The following is a 21,306-nucleotide window of genomic DNA, read 5'->3' on the forward strand; positions in this document are numbered from 1 at the left end:
ACCCCTTCTTTGGGGTTAAAAGCGCCCCGCTAGCAGCCAAAAAGCGCCGCTTAAACAGTGCTAAAGCAGACATTCCAAGTCTGCTACCTCCCGCATTTCAGGCGCGGCTCCCGGACACCCGCAAGTGCTGCCCGATATCCCGGCTGCGGGGCTGATCCTGGATTGTCCCCTGGTTCACAGCCGTGGATGATCGGTGCAGCAGGAGGGACAGCTGTGAACACTGATCTCCCTGTATAGCTGACATCCGCTTCTCCTTCTCTCCCTCCCGCGGCTGACGGCTAAAAAGCTATACAGGGAGATCGTGATCACAACTGTTCCCCGCCGCACAATTATCCTCGGCTGTTCACTGTATCCTCCTCCTCCAGCCCCCCCCCCCTCCGTGTCCTTTTCCCCCCCCGTTCTTCTACAGCTCCCCTCCGTGTCCTTCATCCCCCTTCTTCTCCGGCTCCCTGTCTTCCTCCACCCCCCCTCGTCCCCCGCAGCCGGCTTCCCTCCTCTCCTCTCCCGCCAACTGTGGGCATCTGTCATTTACCGGCCCCTGCCTTTTCTGAACTGGACACAGTGAGCGAGATCGCTCACTGTGTACTAAGAAAACTGAGCAGAGTAACCTGTGTGTTACTATGCTCCAGTTTATGAATGGACAGGAGCCTCTGTCTCCAGTCCATTTATCTTCAATTCTGAGAAAGGGACTGGGGAATCTCTATCCTCAGTCCCTTTCTCTGTCTCAAAGAGGAGATGTCAGGGGTCTGTTTGGACCCCCGGTATCTCACCAAAGCCCCCCCCCCCCAAAAAGGGTTGATTAAAAAAATGAAAAAAATATTTAAAAAAAATGAAATTGTAAACAAAAATTATAAAAAATAAAATTTTAAAAAATATATAAAATATATAAAATAAAAAACTACTGACACCAAAAATTATAAAAAATACAATTGTGAAAAAAAAACTACTGACACCGTCCACTGCCCTACAGACACCATCCTGCGCATACTACTCACCGCTGTACACTCCACACTCCTCACATGCACATACTACATGCTATACACTCCGCACTGTATGTTCCCTATTTAACATTACTACATTCTGCACTATGTAAGTAATCTCAGACTGTATTAAATCCCCATTTAACCCACGCCCAATATGTAGCATGGTTTAAGCCGCGCCCACCTCCCTGAAATGAGTTTTTGCAGGTTGGGATGTCTGCTAAAGTGCCGCTAAAATGAGCGGCACTTTTGCGCTAACGTGGCCGCGGCCTCAGTGTGAAAGGGGTCTAACATGAAAGCACAAAAATCATAAAACATCTATGTTGACCAAACCTTTCAGTTTGCAGTTTGTTTATAGACCAACTTTATAAAATTTTAAAGCAGGAGTTTTCTTTTGTCAGAAATGAATGGTCAGTCACCTTCAAAGGTAATTGCAGAGCATTGCATACAAATTCTGGGCCCCTGCTGACAATCTGTTAGGCCATAAGGGCTAATGTGTCCAATAGTAGTAATGAGTTTCTATACAGTTATGCCTGCACCACAATCCTTTTTCTCTTGTTCCAGAGACCATGACTTAACCTTTAAGTGTCTGTGCACTTTGTATAGGGGTCTAAGGCAAATGTTTTGACATAACACTGAGTTTTATGAATTCTGTTGACATACAATACAGCACACTATGGCACACACAAAAGGGGAAAGACCTGTTCGTACATAGCTTTAGGAGGGAGAGACTGATCACTGTAAAGCTGAATTCCAGGCAAACAGATAAATAAAAACATATACAGTATGTGAACTACTTTCGCTGCCAAAGAATTTGTAACTCCGTTCAGTCAATCTTAGGATTCAGACCCTGAGGCCAGGTTCACATATGTGCGAATAGAAAAACTGCATAAACCTCTAAAGGGATTTTTAAGGCAATGAAAACTAAAAAATATTTTAAAACAAATGTTTATATAAAATTGGTTGCATAAATACAAAAGTCAATAGAATGGGTGAAGATAACACAAGGCAGAATGTTAAAAAAGTGCATTCATATGGAAACGAAAAGGGAAAGAATTGGAAGAAAGTGATACATCACACTACCCGATACAATCACCACAGACGAGAAACCGTAGTGTCGAGTAGTGAAATTCCAACTTCTACCCCCTCTATGCCGTTCCGCCTACTGGGACTCACCATCCCTGTAGACGGCTCTAGGGGCATATTTTCCATCCTTGGGGTGGGGAGATGTTTTCCTTTCTGCAGTGAGGACACCGCATCAGCTGCACCATTGTGGTTGGTTGGTTCAGTGATACCTCACTGCAGCATTTCCAACTATGGGCACGACCCCTTTCTATCATGGTGGCCGGCCCATCCAGGCTGTTGTGCCTCCCTGTGAGGCACGCCGCCGCGGCGCGCATGCGCGGTGCCAGCGGCGGCGTCCAGTGCCATGGGAACGCGCGGCGTGACCACGTTGGACCTCTCTGTCGGCGGTGATCTCAGGTGCGCTGCGCCATTGGCTGATGCGACGGCCCATCCCCGTCCACACCACATAAAAGGACGCCAGGGGTTGGCATATGGCGTCACTCCTTCCCTCGGTTACCAGCCGAGGGTCATCAGGGTATGCGGATTGCTCCGGACGGATCAGACCTATACTTTCTGTTAAAAGTAAGTTACTTCTCTTACACTAGAACACCAGCATAGAAGAAGGGGTTTTTTTTCACCCCCCTTGCTTCTCCACCGGGTTCTTTTCCTTACTTCACTTTTTTAACCCTGTTATATACAGATATCTAATACTTGATGCTGGAACGCCAATATTTGGACTTTAACTATATATCCAGCCGTCCTGTAGAGGATTTGGGACATTGTTAACCTGTGGAGAATCAGGACCTCTCATCCTGACACGGGAGATATAATTAACCCTTGAAGTGCATTGGGAGGATGTGAGTAGAATGTGAGCCATAATATGCAAGATACATATATAGTTTCACACAGCCCATAACATTGCTGTTTTTGATTTCCTTTAGACTGTGATACATTTCCCTGAAGAAGACTTTTTCATTGAAATAAGCATGTTGAAACGCGTTGGAATTTCACTACTCAACACCACGGTTTCTCATCTGTGGTGATTGTATCGGGTAGTGTGATGTATCACTTTCTTCCAATTCTTTCCCTTTTCGTTTCCATATGAATGCACTTTTTTTACATTCTGCCTTGTGTTATCTTTACCCATTCTATTGACTTTTGTATTTATGCAACCAATTTTATATATATATATATATATATATATATATATATATATATATATATATATATATATATATATATATTTATAATAAACATTTCTTTTAAAATATTTTTTAGTTTTCATTGCCTTAAAAATCCCTTTAGAGGTTTATGCACTTTTTCTATATATTACGGGATGATGGCAATGACACATCCACACCACCAGGGTCAACTCTATACACATATGTGCGAATTGGAATGCGTTTTTTTACTGCATCCAATTTGCATGACATGCGAGTGTGACCGGCTCTTAATGGAGAGGCTGCCGTGGTGCGGATTCCAAAAGGGTCCTGTGCGTTTTTGGGTCTGGTTCAAGGGCGAATTCAGGCAAAACTTCAGACCTGAATAGCACCTCAATCGGTAAACAGAAACGTACCGGACCCCGGGCTGGAAACTGTGGCCGCACATGTGAATCCGGCCTTATCCAATAGCACAGCAGGGTCCTGGACCCCCTGCAAACCACACTGCAGATAAAGTATCCATTAGTAAATTTTTTTTTGGCTTTGGATAATGTAGGGAAAGGTTTTTTTTTTAATGGGATATCTCCAGTCATTTCCTGTCCCAGAGACACAACAGGAAACAGAAGGAGAGAATAAATCTTTCCAGAGTGAGGAGAAATCCCCTATTAGTTGTCACCAAAACAGGTTTCTCCATTGAAAGATCTATCATCACCATCTGTTTCTGTGACAACTAAAATCTGGATTTCCTATTACTTTCTGTCCCGATGACCACAGTCACCAGACACAATTAACCACTTCAGCCCCGGAAGGATTTACCCCCTTCCTGACCAGAGCACTTTTTTTACAATTTGGCACTGCGTCGCTTTAACTGCTAATTGCGCGGTCATGCAATGCTGTACCCAAACTAAATTTGCGTCCTTTTATTCCCACAAATAGAGCTTTCTTTTGATGGTATTTGATCACCTCTGCCGTTTTTATTTTTTGCGCTATAAACGGAAAACGACCGAAAATTTTGAAAAAAAATGATATTTTCTACTTTTTGTTATAAAAAAAATCCAATAAACTCAATTTTAGTCATACATTTAGGCCAAAATGTATTCAGCCACATGTCTTTGGTAAAAAAAATGTCAATAAGTGTATATTTATTGGTTTGCGCAATAGTTATAGCGCCTACAAACTAGAATTTACACAGCCTTTAATTTATGACTGCCTATGTCATTTCTTGAGATGCTAAAATGACAGGGCAGTACAACCCCCCAAATGACCCCATTTTGGAAAGTAGACACCCCAAGGAAATTGCTGAGAGGCATGTTGAGCCCATTGAATATTATTTTTTTTTGTCCCAAGTGATTAAATAATGACAAAAAAAATAATTTACAAAAAGTTGTCACTAAATGATATATTGCTCACACAGGCCATGGGCATATGTGGAATTGCACCCCAAAATACATTCAGCTGCTTTTCATGAGTACGGGGATACCACATGTGTGGGACTTTTTGGGAGCCTAGCCGCGTACGGGGCCCCGAAAACCAATCACCACCTTCAGGATTTCTAAGGGCGTACATTTTTGATTTCACTCCTCACTACCTATCACAGATTTGAAGGCCATAAAATGCACAGATGGCAGAACCCCCCCCCCCCCCAAATGACCCCATTTTGGAAAGTAGACACCCCAAGCTATTTGCTGAGAGGCATGTTGAGTCCATGGAATATTTTATATTTTGACACAAGTTGCGGGAATGTGACACATTTTTTTTTTTTTTGCACAAAGTTGTCACTAAATGATATATTGCTCACACAGGCCATGGGCATATGTGGAATTGCACCCCAAAATACATTCTGCTGCTTCTCCTGAGTACGGGGATACCACATGTGTGAGACTTTTTGGGAGCCTAGCCGCGTACGGGGCTCCGAAAACCAATCACCGCCTTCAGGATTTCTAAGGGCGTAAATTTTTGATTTCACTCTTCACTGCCTATCACATTTTCGGAGGCCATGGAATGCCCAGATGGCACAACCCCCCCCCCCCCCCAAATGACCCCATTTTGGAAAGTAGACACCCCAAGCTATTTGCTGAGAGGCATGGTGAGTATTTTGCAGCTCTCATTTGTTTTTGAAAATGAAGAAAGACAAGAAAAAAACATTTTTTTTTCTTTTTTCAAATTTCAAAACTTTGTGACAAAAAGTGAGGTCTGCAAAATACTCACTATACCTCTCAGCAAATAGCTTGGGGTGTCTACTTTCCAAAATAGGGTCATTTTGGGTGGGGTTTATGCCACCTGGGCATTCCATGGCCTCCGCAACTGTGATAGGCAATGAAGAGTGAAATCAAAAATTTACGCCCTTAGAAAGCCTGAAGGCGGTGCTTGGTTTTTTGGGGTCCCGTACGCGGCTAGGCTCCCAAAAAGTCTCACACATGTGGTATCCCCGTACTCAGGAGAAGCAACCGAATGTATTTTGGGGTGTAATGTCACATATTCCCATGGCATATTTGAGCAATATATCATTTAGTGACAACTTTGTGCAAAAAAAAAAAAAAATTTCTTTTTTCCGCAACTTGTGTCACAATATAAAATATTCCATGGACTCGACATGCCTCTCAGCAAATAGCTTGGGGTGTCTACTTTCCAAAATGTCATTTGGGGGGGTTTTGAACTGTCCTGGCATTTTATGTACAACATTTAGAAGCTTATGTCACACATCACCCACTCTGCTAACCACTTGAAGACAAAGATCTTTCTGACACTTTTTGTTTACATAAAAAAATTATTTTTTTTTGCAAGAAAATTACTTTGAACCCCCAAACATTATATATTTTTTTAAAGCAAATGCCCTACGGATTAAAATGGTGGGTGTTTCATATTTTTTTTCACACAGTATTTGCGCAGCGATTTTTCAAAAGCATTTTTTTGGGAAAAAACACACTTTACCACTTTAGATTTACAGAGGAGGTCTACTGCTAAAATGACTGCCCTCGATCTGACCTTCGCGGTGACACCTCACATGCATGGTGCAATTGCTGTTTACATTTGACACCAGACTGACGCTTGCGTTCGCCTTTGCGCAAGAGCAGGGGGGGGACAGGGGTGCTTTTTTTTTTTTTTTTCTTCTTTATAATTTTTTTGCTTTTTTATCTTATTTTTAAACTGTTCCTTTCATTTTTATTTTTTTTTTATCATTTTTATTGTTATCTCAGGGAATGTAAATATCCCCTACGAAAGCAATAGGTAGTGACAGGTACTCTTTTTTGAAAAACTGGGGTCTATTAGACCCTAGATCTCTCCTCTGCCCTCAAAGCATCTGACCACACCAAGATCGGTGTGATAAAATGCTTTCCCAATTTCCCAATGGCGCTGTTTACATCCAGCGAAATCTAAGTCATGAAATGCTCGTAGCTTCCTTCCGGTTTCTTAGGCCATAGAGATGTTTGGAGCCACTCTGGTCTCTGATCACCTCTATGGTCAGCTGGCTGAATCACCGGCTGCATTCTCAGGTTCCCTGTTGGGACAGGAGAGCCAGAGAAAAACATGGAAGACGGTGGGGGGGGGGATTCCCTCCCACTGCCTGTAAAAGCAGTCTAGAGGCTAATTAGCCGCTAGGATTGCTTTTACATGAAAGCCGACCGCTGGCTGAAAAGAATGATACCAAGACAATACCTAAACCTGCAGGCATCATTCTGGTATAACCACTCAAAGTCCAGCAACATATGAGTACGTTGCTGGTCCTTGTTGGGCATATATTGTAAACGTAATTTTCAAGAAGCCTGTGGGCTGACTGAAAAAAAGAGATTGATCGGTGGGTATGCCCACCATTAGAATACCTTCCTTCATCCACCCACTTTACATCATCGCGTTCAGAACGATCGGATTTTCCGACAACTTTGTGTGACCGTGTGTATGCAAGACAAGTTTGAGCCAACATCCGTCGGAAAAAATCCTAGGATTTTGTTGTCGGAATGTCTGATCAATGTCCGATCGTGTGTACGGGGCATTAGACTTACCATACCTGCAAAGCAAATACAAAAAAAACATAGTAAAAAATAAAACATTTAACGCAACCTGTGCCTAAAATATGTATATGCCGAAGCATGGGGGCATCCTCCCACAAAAGGCAGGAGCAAATCGCTCCTCCACCCACTGCTGCCCCCACGCTTCGGCATATATGCTGAAGTATGTAACTGTGGTGGTGAAATCACCTCCGACAGCGCTGGAGTCACGGCTTTATATATGGTGGGAGCAAACGCTGTTGCTGTCAAGATAAATCCGCTCTGCAGCTGAATGGCATACCTGAAAACAAAAAATGGTTACCAACAAAACACAGTAAACAGTAAAGTATAAAAAAATTGCATATCTGAAAAGCAAACATGGTAAAACATAATAACAATAAAACATTGCAGAATAGAATACAGTAAAAAAGAGCAGAACAATAGAGAGAGAATAGAGAGAGAGAGAACAATAAAACGACAACTATTTTTGGTTTTTTTATTTTATATTTTTTTTGTGTTTTTATTTTTTTTTTATTTTTATTTATTTATTTATTTATTTTACACTTTTTTTAGTAACTTTAACTTTTGTAACTGGTACCAGGTTTGGGTCTCTCAAAATGCGATGGCATCTTGGGAGACCCTGTGAAAGTGTGTCCTAGTCTGTGCAGTGCTGTACCCTATGCTAAAACTCAACTAGTGTATGGTAACGTTCAAAACATTCACCAATGCATAGACCAGGATTGTCAGGACAGGAGGGACAATAATACTGGGTGTCACGCCTAAATCCGTGCTTGCTACAGACACAACATCTTCTTTGGGGGGCTCGTTGGGTAAGGGTACTCGAGAGGACATAAGGAAAATGCCTCTCATGCAGCCGGCTTACTGCATTTGGTTGGGGAAGGTGAGGTGGAGCACCGTCTGGAAACAGAAGGGCTCTGACCATCTCTTCCTGGAATTTAAGGAAGGATCCAGTCCATCCTGAAGCTCTGTATAGCACATGAGCCTTCAGCAAAGCCAATTGAAATGAATAAACAGACACTTTTTTGTACCAGCGTCTGGCCTTACGGGCAAGTAGGTACGGTGCCAACAACTGGTCGTTGAGGTCCACCCCTCCCATATTTTGGTTATATTCGTGGACACAGAGGGGTTTCTCCACAACACCAGTCGCCGTAGTAATTTGGACCGTCGTGTCTGCATGAAGGGAGGTAAGAACAAAAACATTCTTATTGTCCCTCCACTTCATAGCGAGCAAATTATTACACTGCAAGCAGGCTCTCTCCCCCAGCCTAAGACGGGAATCTACAAGCCGCTGGGGAAAGCCTCGCTGATTAGGTCGCACGGTGCCACATGCTCCAATCTGATGATCAAAAAGGTGACTAAAAAGTGGCACGCTCGTGTAATAATTGTCCACGTACAAGTGGTACCCCTTTCCGAATAAGGGTGACACCAAGTCCCACACTATCTTGCCAGCGCTTCCTATGTAGTCAGGGCAGTTTGTCAGCTCTACGTGACTATCTTTGCCCTCGTAAACCATAAAACTACATGTATAGCCTGTGGCCCTGTCACAGAGCTTATACATCTTGACCCCGTATCTGGCACACTTGCTGGGAAGGTACTGTTTGAATGACAAGCGGCCAGAAAATTTAATCAGGGACTCATCAACGCAGACAACTTGATGGGGGGTAAACAAGTCTGCAAAACGTTGGTTGAAGTGGTTTACGAGGGGCCGAATTTTGTAGAGCCGATCGTGTCCAGGGTCTCCACGAGGACGACAGAGTTCATTGTCATTGAAGTGCATGAACCGCAAAATCTGCTCATATCGTGCCCTGGCCATGGAAGCAGAGAACACAGGCATATGGTGAATTGGGTCAGTGGACCAATATGACCGCAACTCACTCTTTTTATTTATGCCCATGTTGAGGGAAAGGCCCAGAAAGAGCTTAAATTCGGAGACCGTAATTGGTCTCCAATCTCTGGCAAGGGAGGACTGGGGATTAGCGGCGATGTGTTGACCAGCGTATAAATTGCTTTGGTCCACAATAGATCTATAGAGATCTTCGGTGAAAAACAGCGAATAAAAATCCAGTGGCATAAAATCAACTGTTTCCACCTGAATTCCTGGTTGGCCAATGAATGGGGGAAGTACGGGTGCTGCACAAGTGGTGGATACCCAATTCGTATTGGCGAATGCAGCAGGAAGGGCACTATGGACACGACGGGCCTGTGTTCGTCTTCTTGGTGGCAGTGGGACACTACTAGTGCTTGCCACCTCGCCAGCTTGAACTGCACTTATGGGACTCACCACGTGATACTGCAGTGCTGGATATACGACCAGGGTGTACTAGGCCTCTGGTACTTGCCAGTCACCAGAAGGAATAGCGGCGCTAGTACTTCTCTGCTCCATACGAGGGACCTGCGGTTCTTGCACTTCAAGGACAGAAGAAGAAGATTGGGGTCTGGTACGCCTGACCTTAGCAGGGACCACAACTCCGTCGTCAGAGCTATCTGTCATGGAGTCGCTGTCCTCTACAGGATCGTATTCTGAGCCTGAATCTGACAGATGAGTGACTTCCTCTTCACTATCCGTCATGCCCAGAAATGTGTAGGCCTCTTCACTAGTGTACCTTCGATTTGCCATTTTGGGCTCTAAATTTAGGGGTACACTAGTGAGACTCACAGGCAAAAAAGCTCCTGACTGTTAGCGACTGATTCAAAACGCTACCAAAAAACTGTTAGCGATCGCAGGGATCAGGCCTGACTCTGTGAACGCTGCAGTTATGTGTGCTTAGTGTTTTGTAAGTGTCAGTGATCGATTGATACTGCACTTGGGTGGGCTGGGCAGGGCTGGGCCGAGGGGCAAAACGCAGGTGCTAGCAGATATCTGGGCTGATCCCGCTAACACTGCGTTTTTGGGAACCCTAAACTGCTGGGAATGCTAGTATAGATCTGATCGGATCAGATATCGATCCGTTCAGATACTATAGCACTAAGGGAGGTGTATGCTGCGTGCGTGGGTGTTAGCGGTACTGGCGCTAAACTGACGCTGCCTGGGGCGACGCAGACCTTATCTGACCCTAAAAACGTAACTTATATCACCGCCGGGCAATTAGGGGGTTAAACCTTTATAAGGTAATAAACGGCGGGTGCCCTAAAACTATAATAAACTATAAAAAACAAACTAACTAACCAGCGTCACCCGTAACACTTATACGGTGATCGCTGGTGAAAGGGTTAACTAGGGGGCAATCAGGGGGTTAAAACCTATAGTAGGTAGTATATGGGGGTCCCTGTCGCTAAAAAACACTGACAGCGAACCTATATACTTACCTCCCTAACTAGCGTCACCTGTGTCACTAATACAGCGATCAGAAAAATGATCGCTTAGTGATACTGGCGACGGGGGGTGATCAAGGGGTTTACCTTTATTAGGGGGGGTTAAGGGGGTACCCTGGACCTAAAGGGGGTACCCCAGACCTAAAGGGGGCTAACCCTAACTGCCCTAACACTTATAACTGTCACAAACTGACACCAATGCAAAAAAAAAAAAAAAACTGCTTTTGGTGTCAGTGTGACAGGGGGTACAGGGGGGTGTTCGGGGGGTGATGGGGGGTGAAAAGTGTGCCTAGTGTGTTCTACTGTTAGTGTAGTGTTGGTGTAACTTACTTTGATGTCTTCGGCGCCGGAACGAAAAGACCGGCTCGAGGAGGGATGACATCACTTCCTCTCCCTCTGTTTACATTACAGAGGCAGAGGAAGGATTTTCATTCGCCGGGAGCGATCGGGAGGGGGTGGCCACGAATGGATGGCCTCCCCCTCACCTCTCATCGCCCACGAAGAAATGCCGGCCGCCTCGGGTACTGGGGGGTCCGATCGGACCCCCCGCCCGTGGGAGGCAGATCACGTACAGGTACGTGATTCTGCCTGCCCATGCCATTCTGCCGACGTATATCGTCATGAGGCGGTCGGCAAGTGGTTAAAGAATGGATATCTCTATAGCAAGGACACAGACAGCAACAAATCCTTCAAAACACAAACCAGCACCACTAAGCGTGCAGACAAGAGGAAGTAAAGTAGGATACAAAACTGCCAGAAAAAGTATACCCTAAAAGTATACCCTAAAACACGTCTGCACCAAAGAGACTGTATGAAAAGAAAAATACCTTATATAAATTTTATGATGCTATGCAAATATAATATAGGGACTGGTGTACTGATACTCTTATTTTGGGTGGAAGTTGTAAGTTTTTTAATGTTTTTAATTTGTAGGTTATATCTGAGGGATAAACAGAAACAAAGTATTTCTCCCTCAGCGCTCATGCAAAAAAAATATGATAAATAAAATTATATATAGCTGCTACTATAAAAATGTAAACTGTATCAAAAAATATGTTCAAAAACCAAAGTCTTTTAAACATTAGCAGCGCTTAAGAAGTTCATATGTGAAATAAAATATAAATAAAGATGAAAAGTTCCACTTGTGTCTTGATTGTGTACAGCAGGGTGTGGGGTGGTAGCTGATCACTTTATAAAGAATGTTGAACACCAACTCTCTGCTGATCAAAATCCCAGATAAATCCTTCATCACATTGCTTTTATGGGAATCCCCTATAGGTAATTCACTTACCAGAAGGTGATGGGTTAACAGCGTGCCTTTCACTGGTTTAATATCGACGGACTTAGTTCACTCAAATAGGACTGGATCCGTGAATGGATATTTGGATAGCTGTCAGCGCACTCTGCATACTTCCATCTAAATTAAGCTCATAACGAGTGAAGAAATAGAAGTGCCCATAGCGTAATCCAGTGAATTAAAATACTTTTATTTAAAAAACAAAGTGATCCCATATAGATGTACACTTATGCCCTGTACACACGGTCAGATTTTCCGACAGAGAAAGTGCGATCGGATTGTGTTGTCGGAAATTCTGATCGTGTCTGGGCTCCATCGGACTTATTCCGTGGAATTTCCGAGAGCAGGATATAAAATTTTCCGAAAACAGAATCCGATCCTTTAAATTCCGATCGTGTGTAGAGAAATCCGACGCACAAAGTGCCACACATGCTCATAATAAATTAAGAGACGAAAGCTATTGGCTATTGCCCCATTTATAGTCCCGACGTATGTGTTTTACGTCACCGTGGTCAGAACGATCGGATTTTCCGACAACTTTGTGCGACCGTGTGTATGCAAGACAAGTTTGAGCCAACATCCGTCGGAAAAAATCTGATGGATTTTGTTGTCGGAATGTCCGATCAACGTCCGACCGTGTGTACGGGGCATTACAATGTATTAAAATAATATAAGCATGTATCATAGATTGTTGAGTCCCGATATACCTTATTACCGCTGAGAGCGGTATTGCCGGTATTACAGAAGATCAACGGCGTGGGTATTCTCTGACGAAAGCATTGAGGAAACGCGTGTCAGGGCATGACCATACAGCTACCTACGCCGTTGATCTTCTGTGATACCTTACCCGGGAATACTGCTCTCAGCGGTAAGGCCTCATGCACACGGGATGTTAAAATAACGTTATGAAAACGCCAGTATCTTTGCAGTGATTTTTTAAAACTTTTTTCAGCTTTTTTCAACGTTTTTGCAATAGCGTTTTTTAGCTTTTTTTTTTTTCTAATTTTTTTTTTTCAATGGATCAAAAACGTTAAAAAACGTTGGTGAATGACGTTTTTGAGCGTTTTTGAGTGTTTTTGAGTGTTTATCAGCGTTAGAGCGTTTTTACAGCTGAAAAACGTCTCTCAGAACCCACTGGTCCTGGGTTTTTTTTACAGCTTAAAAACGCCTATGCCATTTGCAGCTCAAAAACGCCTAGGTGGGCATGAAGCCATAGACTAACATAGACATGCCTTTTTAAGCTGCAAAAAACGCTCAAAAAAGCGGCTGTAAAAACGTCCATGTGCATGAGGCCTTATAAGGTATATCGGGACTCAACGATCTATGATACATGCTTATATTATTTTAATACATTGTAAGTGTACATCTATATGGAATCACTTTGTTTTTTAAATAAAAGTATTTGAATTTACTGGATTACGCTATGGGCACTTCTATTTCTTCGCTCGTTATGAGCTTAATTTAGAAGTATGCAGAGTGCGCTGACAGCTATCCAAATATCCATTCACGGATCCAGTCCTGTTTGAGTGAACTAAGTCCATCGATATTAAACCAGTGAAAGGCACGCTGTTAACCCATCACCTTCTGGTAAGTGAATTACCTGTAGGGGATTCCCATAAAAGCAATGTGGTGAAGGATTTATCTGGGATTTTGATCAGCAGAGAGTTGGTGTTCAACATTCTTTATAAAGGGATCAGCTACCACCCCACACCCTGCTGTACACAATGGCGTCCCTGGGGGGGCCAGAGGGGGCCCTGACCCCCCCAACATTATGCTGTGCCCCACCACCTGCCCCACCCAATGAAAAAAAAAATTTTTTTTTTTTTTTTACAAAAAATCAATGTCTAAGAAGGAGAGAGTCCCCAGTCAGCTCCTGTGGGTGATTCCTCCCCCCTCCCTCTGCTTGCTGACACTGCATAATGTGAGCGCTCACACAACCACGGCCGCCCGATCTGCTCCTTCCCCTGCATCCTCATTGGCAGGGAGAAGAGCGAGTTGCAGGAAGGACTCCACCAGGACTCTCAGTTACTGAACAAACAGACTGATTTCTCCCATCCTTAGGACAGGAGAACCAGCCTGTAAATTCCAAGAAATGCCAGACCAGAGCAGTCAATAGCAGGGACAGGACAGAAAGAGGAGGCTGGGGAACCCCACAGTGGCAGAACACCAGGGCCCGGAGGCAAGACAACCTTTGCAACCCTGATAGTTCTCCCACTGCTTTGGATCCTTATATTTTCTTGGTATGCTGGTGACATATATATCTTGTTTTCTGCCACCCTGGGGGGCCCCAATACAGTAGGAAGGCAGCTCACTGCAGAACATGTGAAAGGGCCGTTGTGGGGTCGTAGTAAAGGTCCCCAGTATATATTTATATATCTCTATCTATCTATCTATCTATCTATCTATCTATCTATCTATCTATCTATATATATATATATATATATGCATTTTATAGTTGCCCCCTACTTTTGTCCCTGTCCCCCCATGTGCCCCCCTAAATATGAAAGCTGGAGACGCCACTGGCTGTACACAATTAAGGCAGAAGTGGAACTTTTCATCTTTATTTATATCTGAGGGATGTTCTACATTTGTATAGTATTATGTAAGTTATAATAAAAGTTTTTTTTTTCACTTTTTTGCTGGTCCGGGCATTTCTTTTAAAATAGAAGTAGGACTAAAGCTTTTTTGGCTATACTTCTCTTCTAGGTCACAGGAGCACACTTATTTCTGCACTCCTATGACCCAGATTCCTGGTTTTGGTGAAGTGGTCTCTCCCTCTCTTGCACTGAAATCGCATTGCATTTGAACACCTATGCTTTTTCACTGCTGTTTGCATTCAAGTCTATGGGGCTCAAAAAACGCACCGTATTACACCAAACATGCACAGGATCCTTTTGAAAATTGCATTACATTTGGAAAGCATAGGTGTGAACGACCTCCATAGAAAGCTATGTTATCTCCCTTGACAAGTGATTCAGTGCGTTCTGAAATGCATCCTAAATTGCATCAGTGTGAATCAGGGCTAATACAGTCCAGCCACAGAAGTAAATTCAATAAGAAACTTGGAGTAATGCATCTCTCTGAGCACCAGCGGGAACCAGACACAGTGAAAACAAAATTGACAAAACAAAGAGTGCACAGACCCGCATGCTCTTTGTTTTTTAATTTTTGTCTGCATATTCATGCATCGCAACTCAACAGACTGCATGTCACCTTGCTGCGGTGCATAGAGTTGAATGAAATGTCATTTTGTGATATTTCAATAAAGTTAAAAATGAAAAACAAAAGTAACAATGCACTGCAATGCCCCTACTAACATTCACCAGTGTGGTGCATTATAAAATGTATAATGCACCCCAGCTGGTGGGAATGAGCCCTAAATATTGCAGACTTGGCAGCTTCAGTAAGACTGACCTTGTTGACCCCAACTTCTCTGTTCCCTGCTCTGGAAAGTTCACAGCTTCCTTCCAATCTATCTGCCAATCCCTCTGCCATGGCACTCAGTGCCCTGTTACTTCCATTCCTGGAGGACTCTAGCAAGAAGACCCCTTGTACTCTTGTCTTCCTGCCTAATGCAGCGTGTCACAGTGTCCCCCAAGCAAGCCATAAAAGATTTTATACTATTCACCCAATTTAGGGCCCATGTGCCCGTCTCCGCTGTACTAACCTCCGTCACGGCCATCAGCATCCACTAGCATGATGCACTGTGCTGACCTATCAGTGAAAACACTTTCACTTTCATGAAAAAACAAAACACTAATGTTAGCCCAATTTTTTTGTATAATGTGAAAGATGATGTTACGCCGAGTAAATAGATACCTAACATGTCATGCTTTAAAATTGTGTCTGCCCATGGAATGGGGACAAACTACGGTACTAACTAACGCCTTTACAGGTTACCATTTTAGAGTTGCACAGGAGGTCTGGTGCTAGAATTATTGTTCCTGCTCTGACGTTCGCAACAATACCTCCCAGTGGGACGGGGGTGCTTTAAATTTGTTTTTTATTATTTATTTACACTTTTTTTATTTTATTTTTTGTACTAACTTTATTGCTATCACAAGGGATGATAGCATGGGCCATGACAGGTCCTCCGATGTAGCCGATCAGACACAGATCGGTGTGATCGGCTACTTAACTGGCTGTTGGTGGCCAGGTAAACAAAGGGGCGGAACATGAAGTGACAAACTACTTGTCACTCCCGGTTTCCAGGGTTACAGAGAAAGGGGAACTTCTTTATCTGACTATCTGATGAGCCTTGTTTGACCTTTTGGTCATTTTTGGTGGTGAGCTGCCAATTCATAAATTTAACAGTCGATGTTTGGATTGATGTGTTGTCTGTTCTTATCTTCTATCAAGTCACTCCTCTGAGATTTTTATCTCTATATGAACTGACTCTTACCATTGGGCTTTAGTTGGACTTTTATTTACATTTATTTATTTGTATAATTTGCATACTTAAGTATATTAATTCGTGGCACATTTTTGAATAAGTGCACCACTCTTATTGATTCCTTTTACATTTGATTACGTCATTTTTTGGATACCAAGTGGTTGCAGCTAATTCACGGTCACTATACATCTATCATATATTTTTCCGCTCTGAGTTTATTTTGATCATATTCACCGTAGGTTGATGGTTTTATATATATATTTTAAAACAAAATTACACATAGTAGCGTGCAAGTTTATTCTTTTATAACAGAGAAAGGGCAACAACGTCAGTTCCTCTCTCTCTGTACAGGGCAGCCATCGCCGCCGGCCACATCGCTCCTGGCATCCACAATGGGACCGGGGAGCGCGGGAGAAGCAGCGGCCCACTTCCACCACCCGTAGAAGTGATCGAGTGGCTAATTAGCCACTGGGATCATTTCTACCTTGTACAGAATTGCCGGCTAGAAAGATCGCTACTGAGATGTTGCCTGTAGGTGCAGGCATCATCACAGTATAACCACTGAAACTGGAGGACGTCCATGTAGGCCCTGCCGGCGGGAAGTGGTTAACTAGTAATTGTGCGGTCATGCAAAGCTGTACCCAAATTAAAATTTGTATTATTTTTTTCACACAAATAGAGCTTTCTTTTGTTGTATTTGATCAGCACTGTTTTTTTTTTTTTGTGATATAAATGAAAAAAAAGAAACATTTGAAAAAAAAAATATTTTTTACTTTCTTGCTTTTAAAATATATCCAATTAAAAAAAAAATGTCTTCAGAAATTTTGGCCAAAATGTATTCTGCTACATGTTTTTTGAGTTAAAAAAAAAAAATCCCACTAAGGGCCAGTTCACACCACATGATGCAGTCCAGTGCGTTTTTTTTTTCTGCATCAAAAACGCATGGAGAGTAGGTCATATGTTTTTTTAATGGTATAGTTCACAACAGTGCTTGCAATTCCAGTGAGTTCCAGTTCCAGTAAAAAGGTAGAAAATGCTACATTTTTCCTGCACTGGACTTTACTGGAACACTGTAAAACACATCAAAAACGCACTGGAACACACATGTCCTTATTTAAGGTTAATAAAAAGGGGGGGGGGGGAATGCACTGGTCTGCATAAAAAATGCACCAAAAACCCACTGGAATGCATCTAAAACACGTCAAAAGCACGCATGCAGAAAACCACCTGGAACGCATCCAGACAGCGTTTCTATGGTGTGAACGGTTCCTAAGTGTATATTGATTGGTTTGCGTAAGAGTTATAACGTCTACAAAGCAACTATGCTATATATACTGGAATTTGTATTTATTAATTTTTTTATACTACTAACAGTAGAAATCAACGACTTATAATGGGAGTGCGACGGACAATATGACACTAACTGATGTGGGGGGGGGACGACTGACTGACTGCCACTGACATCACCAGTGACATTAATACAGTGATCAGTGCTAATACTATGCATTGACACTGTACTAATGACACTGACTGGGAGGGGTTAACATATATGGTGATCAAGGGGTTAAATGTGTGCCTAAGGCTCCATGCTCACTGGGCTTAAAAAATGTCAGTTCCCTTGGAAGGAAAAAGCACTCATATAGAGCGTTTTTTGTACAAAGTTTAGAGGAGTTTAGGAGAGGTTAGCGTTTTTTCTGCCAGTAAGCTCCAATTAAAAAGAAAGAAGGTTTTTTTTCCTGCCTCTAAACGTTGAGCTCAAAATATGCCTGTAATCATCCTAATGTACATGGACACATAGGATAACACTAAGCTGCTTCTATAAGCAGAACACAAAACTCCTGTAGAAGCAACGATTTTTAAGCCAGTGTGCATGGCCTTTACTATGTGTAATGTGTGTTGCTTTCCCTAGAGATCTCTTTGTTTCTTATCTCTGCTTTGCAGAGACAAGAAGCACAGAGATGTTCCCTCTGTACAGAGCTCTGTGTTGAGCTCTGTGTTGATTGTCAACACAGCGTTCTGGGCTGTGAATGTACACAGGTGATCAGCAGGTCCTGGCCCTGAATCATTGGCCAAACTTGCTGAAATGGTCTCGCTGTGTACAATCACAGCGATACCGACAGGGGTGGGGGCTCACGTGCCTTAAAGCCGGAAGCAGGCAGTGACGTACGGGTAAGCCAATTTACCTATGTGGCCCGCCCGCCTGCCTGCAGTACATTGCAAGTGGTTAAAGAGTTATTTCACCTTTTCAGAATTCAGAAAAAATGAAGCGGTGAACTAATATTGTATACCACCCCCTGGTGCCCACTGTACTTACCTGTGTTGTGGCTGTCAGCGCCAACTCAGCACCAGTGGCGGCTGGTGCGAAACTTTTTTTTTTGGGGGGGGGGGTGGCAAACAAACCCCCCAGGTTCACACTCAGCCCTCCATGGTCGCGGCACCATGGCTTCTTTTTCCGGCCACGAAGATCAGCCTCCTGTCTTGATTGGCTGGGAGGAGAAGCCGGAAGACAATAGAGAATATTGATTCGCTAGTGTCACAAGTGGGTGGGTTTACTGCACCCCGAGCCCAGCCTTTTTCAAGCCAATTAGAGCCTCACGCTCTAATTATGTGGCTTGAACAAAAAAAAAATACTCATAGAATCTTATGAGTCTGGCGCCCCGCATGCAAACTAGGGGGGGCAGTGCCCCTTAGGGACCGACTGCTCCTGCTCAGCACTTGTAAAGGAACAGATCAGAGTTATACTCTGCACTGACCTATCAGAATCGCTCTGATCCATCCCGAAGGCCCTGCAGAAAGGAGAGGGGGAATAGCAGGCATTTAGAGTCCTTGGACCACTGCAACCTGTCACCTTCCCCGGAGTTCAGCTTTAACAAATCAATGCAGCTCTGTGCCTGAACACCGAGACATACATGTCATAATGTGAATGAGCCCCAACACTGCACAAAGCTACATATCATGGTACAGCAGGCACTTCCCCCATTGAAGAACAGATCTCCATGCCTGGAGATTGTTATGGTGAATGTTCCCGGTGAATGTGATGGATAATTGGCACTTTATAACTCCCCCTTTGTTGTGTGTGGTGATATATATAAAGTTTTACACATAATACACAGGTTGGTTGTCTTTGTTATGGAGGATGGCAGATCCCAGGTGAGAAGGGTCCCCGCTTTGTGTACAATGTCATTCACATCTCCCTCCACACAGGAGCCTCCCTCCACAACATCCCCCTCCCATCCACATGGAACTGTCACACAACTGGCCCGCCCATTGCCACCCGCGCTCCAATCGGCGCTGAGCATCCTCAAAGCCCACTACTACTCTGGATGAGACGAGCCAATGGTCGCACAGTTCTGGAGGAGGTCACCCAATCAGAGTGAGGCGCCGTCCCCGGACTCGCCCAGCTGTGCCCGGCTCCCTCATGCGGTGCTCGGTGGGCTCCCAGTTGCACACACCGGAGTGTCTGTCTGTGTCTGTCCGCGGAATGCAGCCGCCCCGGAGCCCCTTCTACTGAGCGCCCCACACAGCCCGCCACTACCCGGAGCCGCCTGCCGCTCTCTGCCCTCCTTCTCTGCTAGAGTCCTCCGGGAATGGAAGTTACGGGGCACTGAGTGCCATGGCAGAGGGACTGGACGGAGGCTGTGACCTGTGCCCGGAACATGGCCGGGGCAGGGAACGGAGGAGCGGGGTCACCGAGCTCAGCCTTATGGAAGCTGCCAAGGCGGCACCCCGGAGGAGCAGCATCATCAAGGTGAGGGTGTGCGGGAGGGGATCACTAGTATGGGGGGACCGGGGGGAGGGGATCACTACTATCGGGGATCACTATTATGGGGGGGATCACTACTATGGGGGGACCGGATCACTACTATCGGGGATCACTACTATGGGGGGGGGGGGCAAAACTATGGGGGGACTGGGGGGATCACTACTATGGGGGGACCGGGGGGAGGGGATCACTATTGTGGGGATACAGGGGGAGGGGATCCCTACCATGGGGGGACCCCCCCACATCACTTCTCCGGACTTCTCTCATCTCTTCATACACAACAATGGGGGGGAAACACCAAGACAACGGCCAACACCCCATATACACTATATAGGAGATCACACCAATACAAGGACCAACATGGATCTACACAACTATGTATGACACCAATGTATGGACCAACACTACACCAGTATACTGACATCAATCTGTGTCACCACTAGACTGACACCAATACAAGGACCAACACTACTACACATAACACAGGGATGACACCAATACATAGACCTACACAACTATATATACCACTGTATGACACCACTAGACTGACACCAATGTAAGGACCAACACTACTATATAGACATCACTGACCCCCCATGTATGACACCTCTAGACTGACCCCCCATGTATGACACCTCTAGACTGACCCCCCATGTATGACACCACTAGACTGACCCTCCCCCCATGTATGACACCACTAGACTGACCCTCCCCCCATGTATGACACCACTAGACTGACCCTCCCCCCATGTATGACACCACTAGACTGACCCTCCCCCCATGTATGACACCTCTAGACTGACCCCCCCATGTATGACACCACTAGACTGACCCCCCCCCATGTATGACACCACTAGACTGACCCCCCCCCATGTATGACTCCTCTAGACTGACCCCCCCCATGTATGACACCTCTAGACTGACCCCCCCCATGTATGACACCACTAGACTGACCCTCCCCCCATGTATGACACCACTAGACTGACCCTCCCCCATGTATGACACCACTAGACTGACCCCCCCCCCATGTATGACACCATTAGACTGACCCCCCCCATGTATGACACCATTAGACTGACCCCCCCCAGTATGACACCATTAGACTGACCCCCCCATGTATGACACCATTAGACTGACCCCCCCATGTATGACACCATTAGACTGACCCCCCCCATGTATGACACCACTAGACTGACCCCCCCCATGTATGACACCACTAGACTGACCCCCCCCCCCATGTATGACACCACTAGACTGACCCCCCCCATGTATGACTCCTCTAGACTGACCCCCCCATGTATGACACAACTAGACTGACCCCCCCCATGT

The 21,306-nt window shown here is 44.6% G+C and overlaps 1 protein-coding gene across 1 annotated transcript in view; it reads left to right on the plus strand.

The window, feature by feature from the left end:
• The first annotated feature begins 19,582 nt into the window (after positions 1–19,582).
• Positions 19,583–21,306, plus strand: part of PLCL1 (phospholipase C like 1 (inactive)) — a 444,741-nt gene continuing 443,017 nt past the window's right edge. The window contains exon 1 of the mRNA XM_073633443.1: positions 19,583–19,962. Coding sequence (XP_073489544.1) covers positions 19,828–19,962 — 135 coding nt within the window. The 5' untranslated portion in view covers positions 19,583–19,827. The remainder of the gene's footprint in view (positions 19,963–21,306) is intronic.

This window comes from Aquarana catesbeiana, linkage group LG06 (genome assembly GCF_042186555.1).
Source record: "Aquarana catesbeiana isolate 2022-GZ linkage group LG06, ASM4218655v1, whole genome shotgun sequence".
Lineage (NCBI taxonomy): Eukaryota > Metazoa > Chordata > Amphibia > Anura > Ranidae > Aquarana > Aquarana catesbeiana.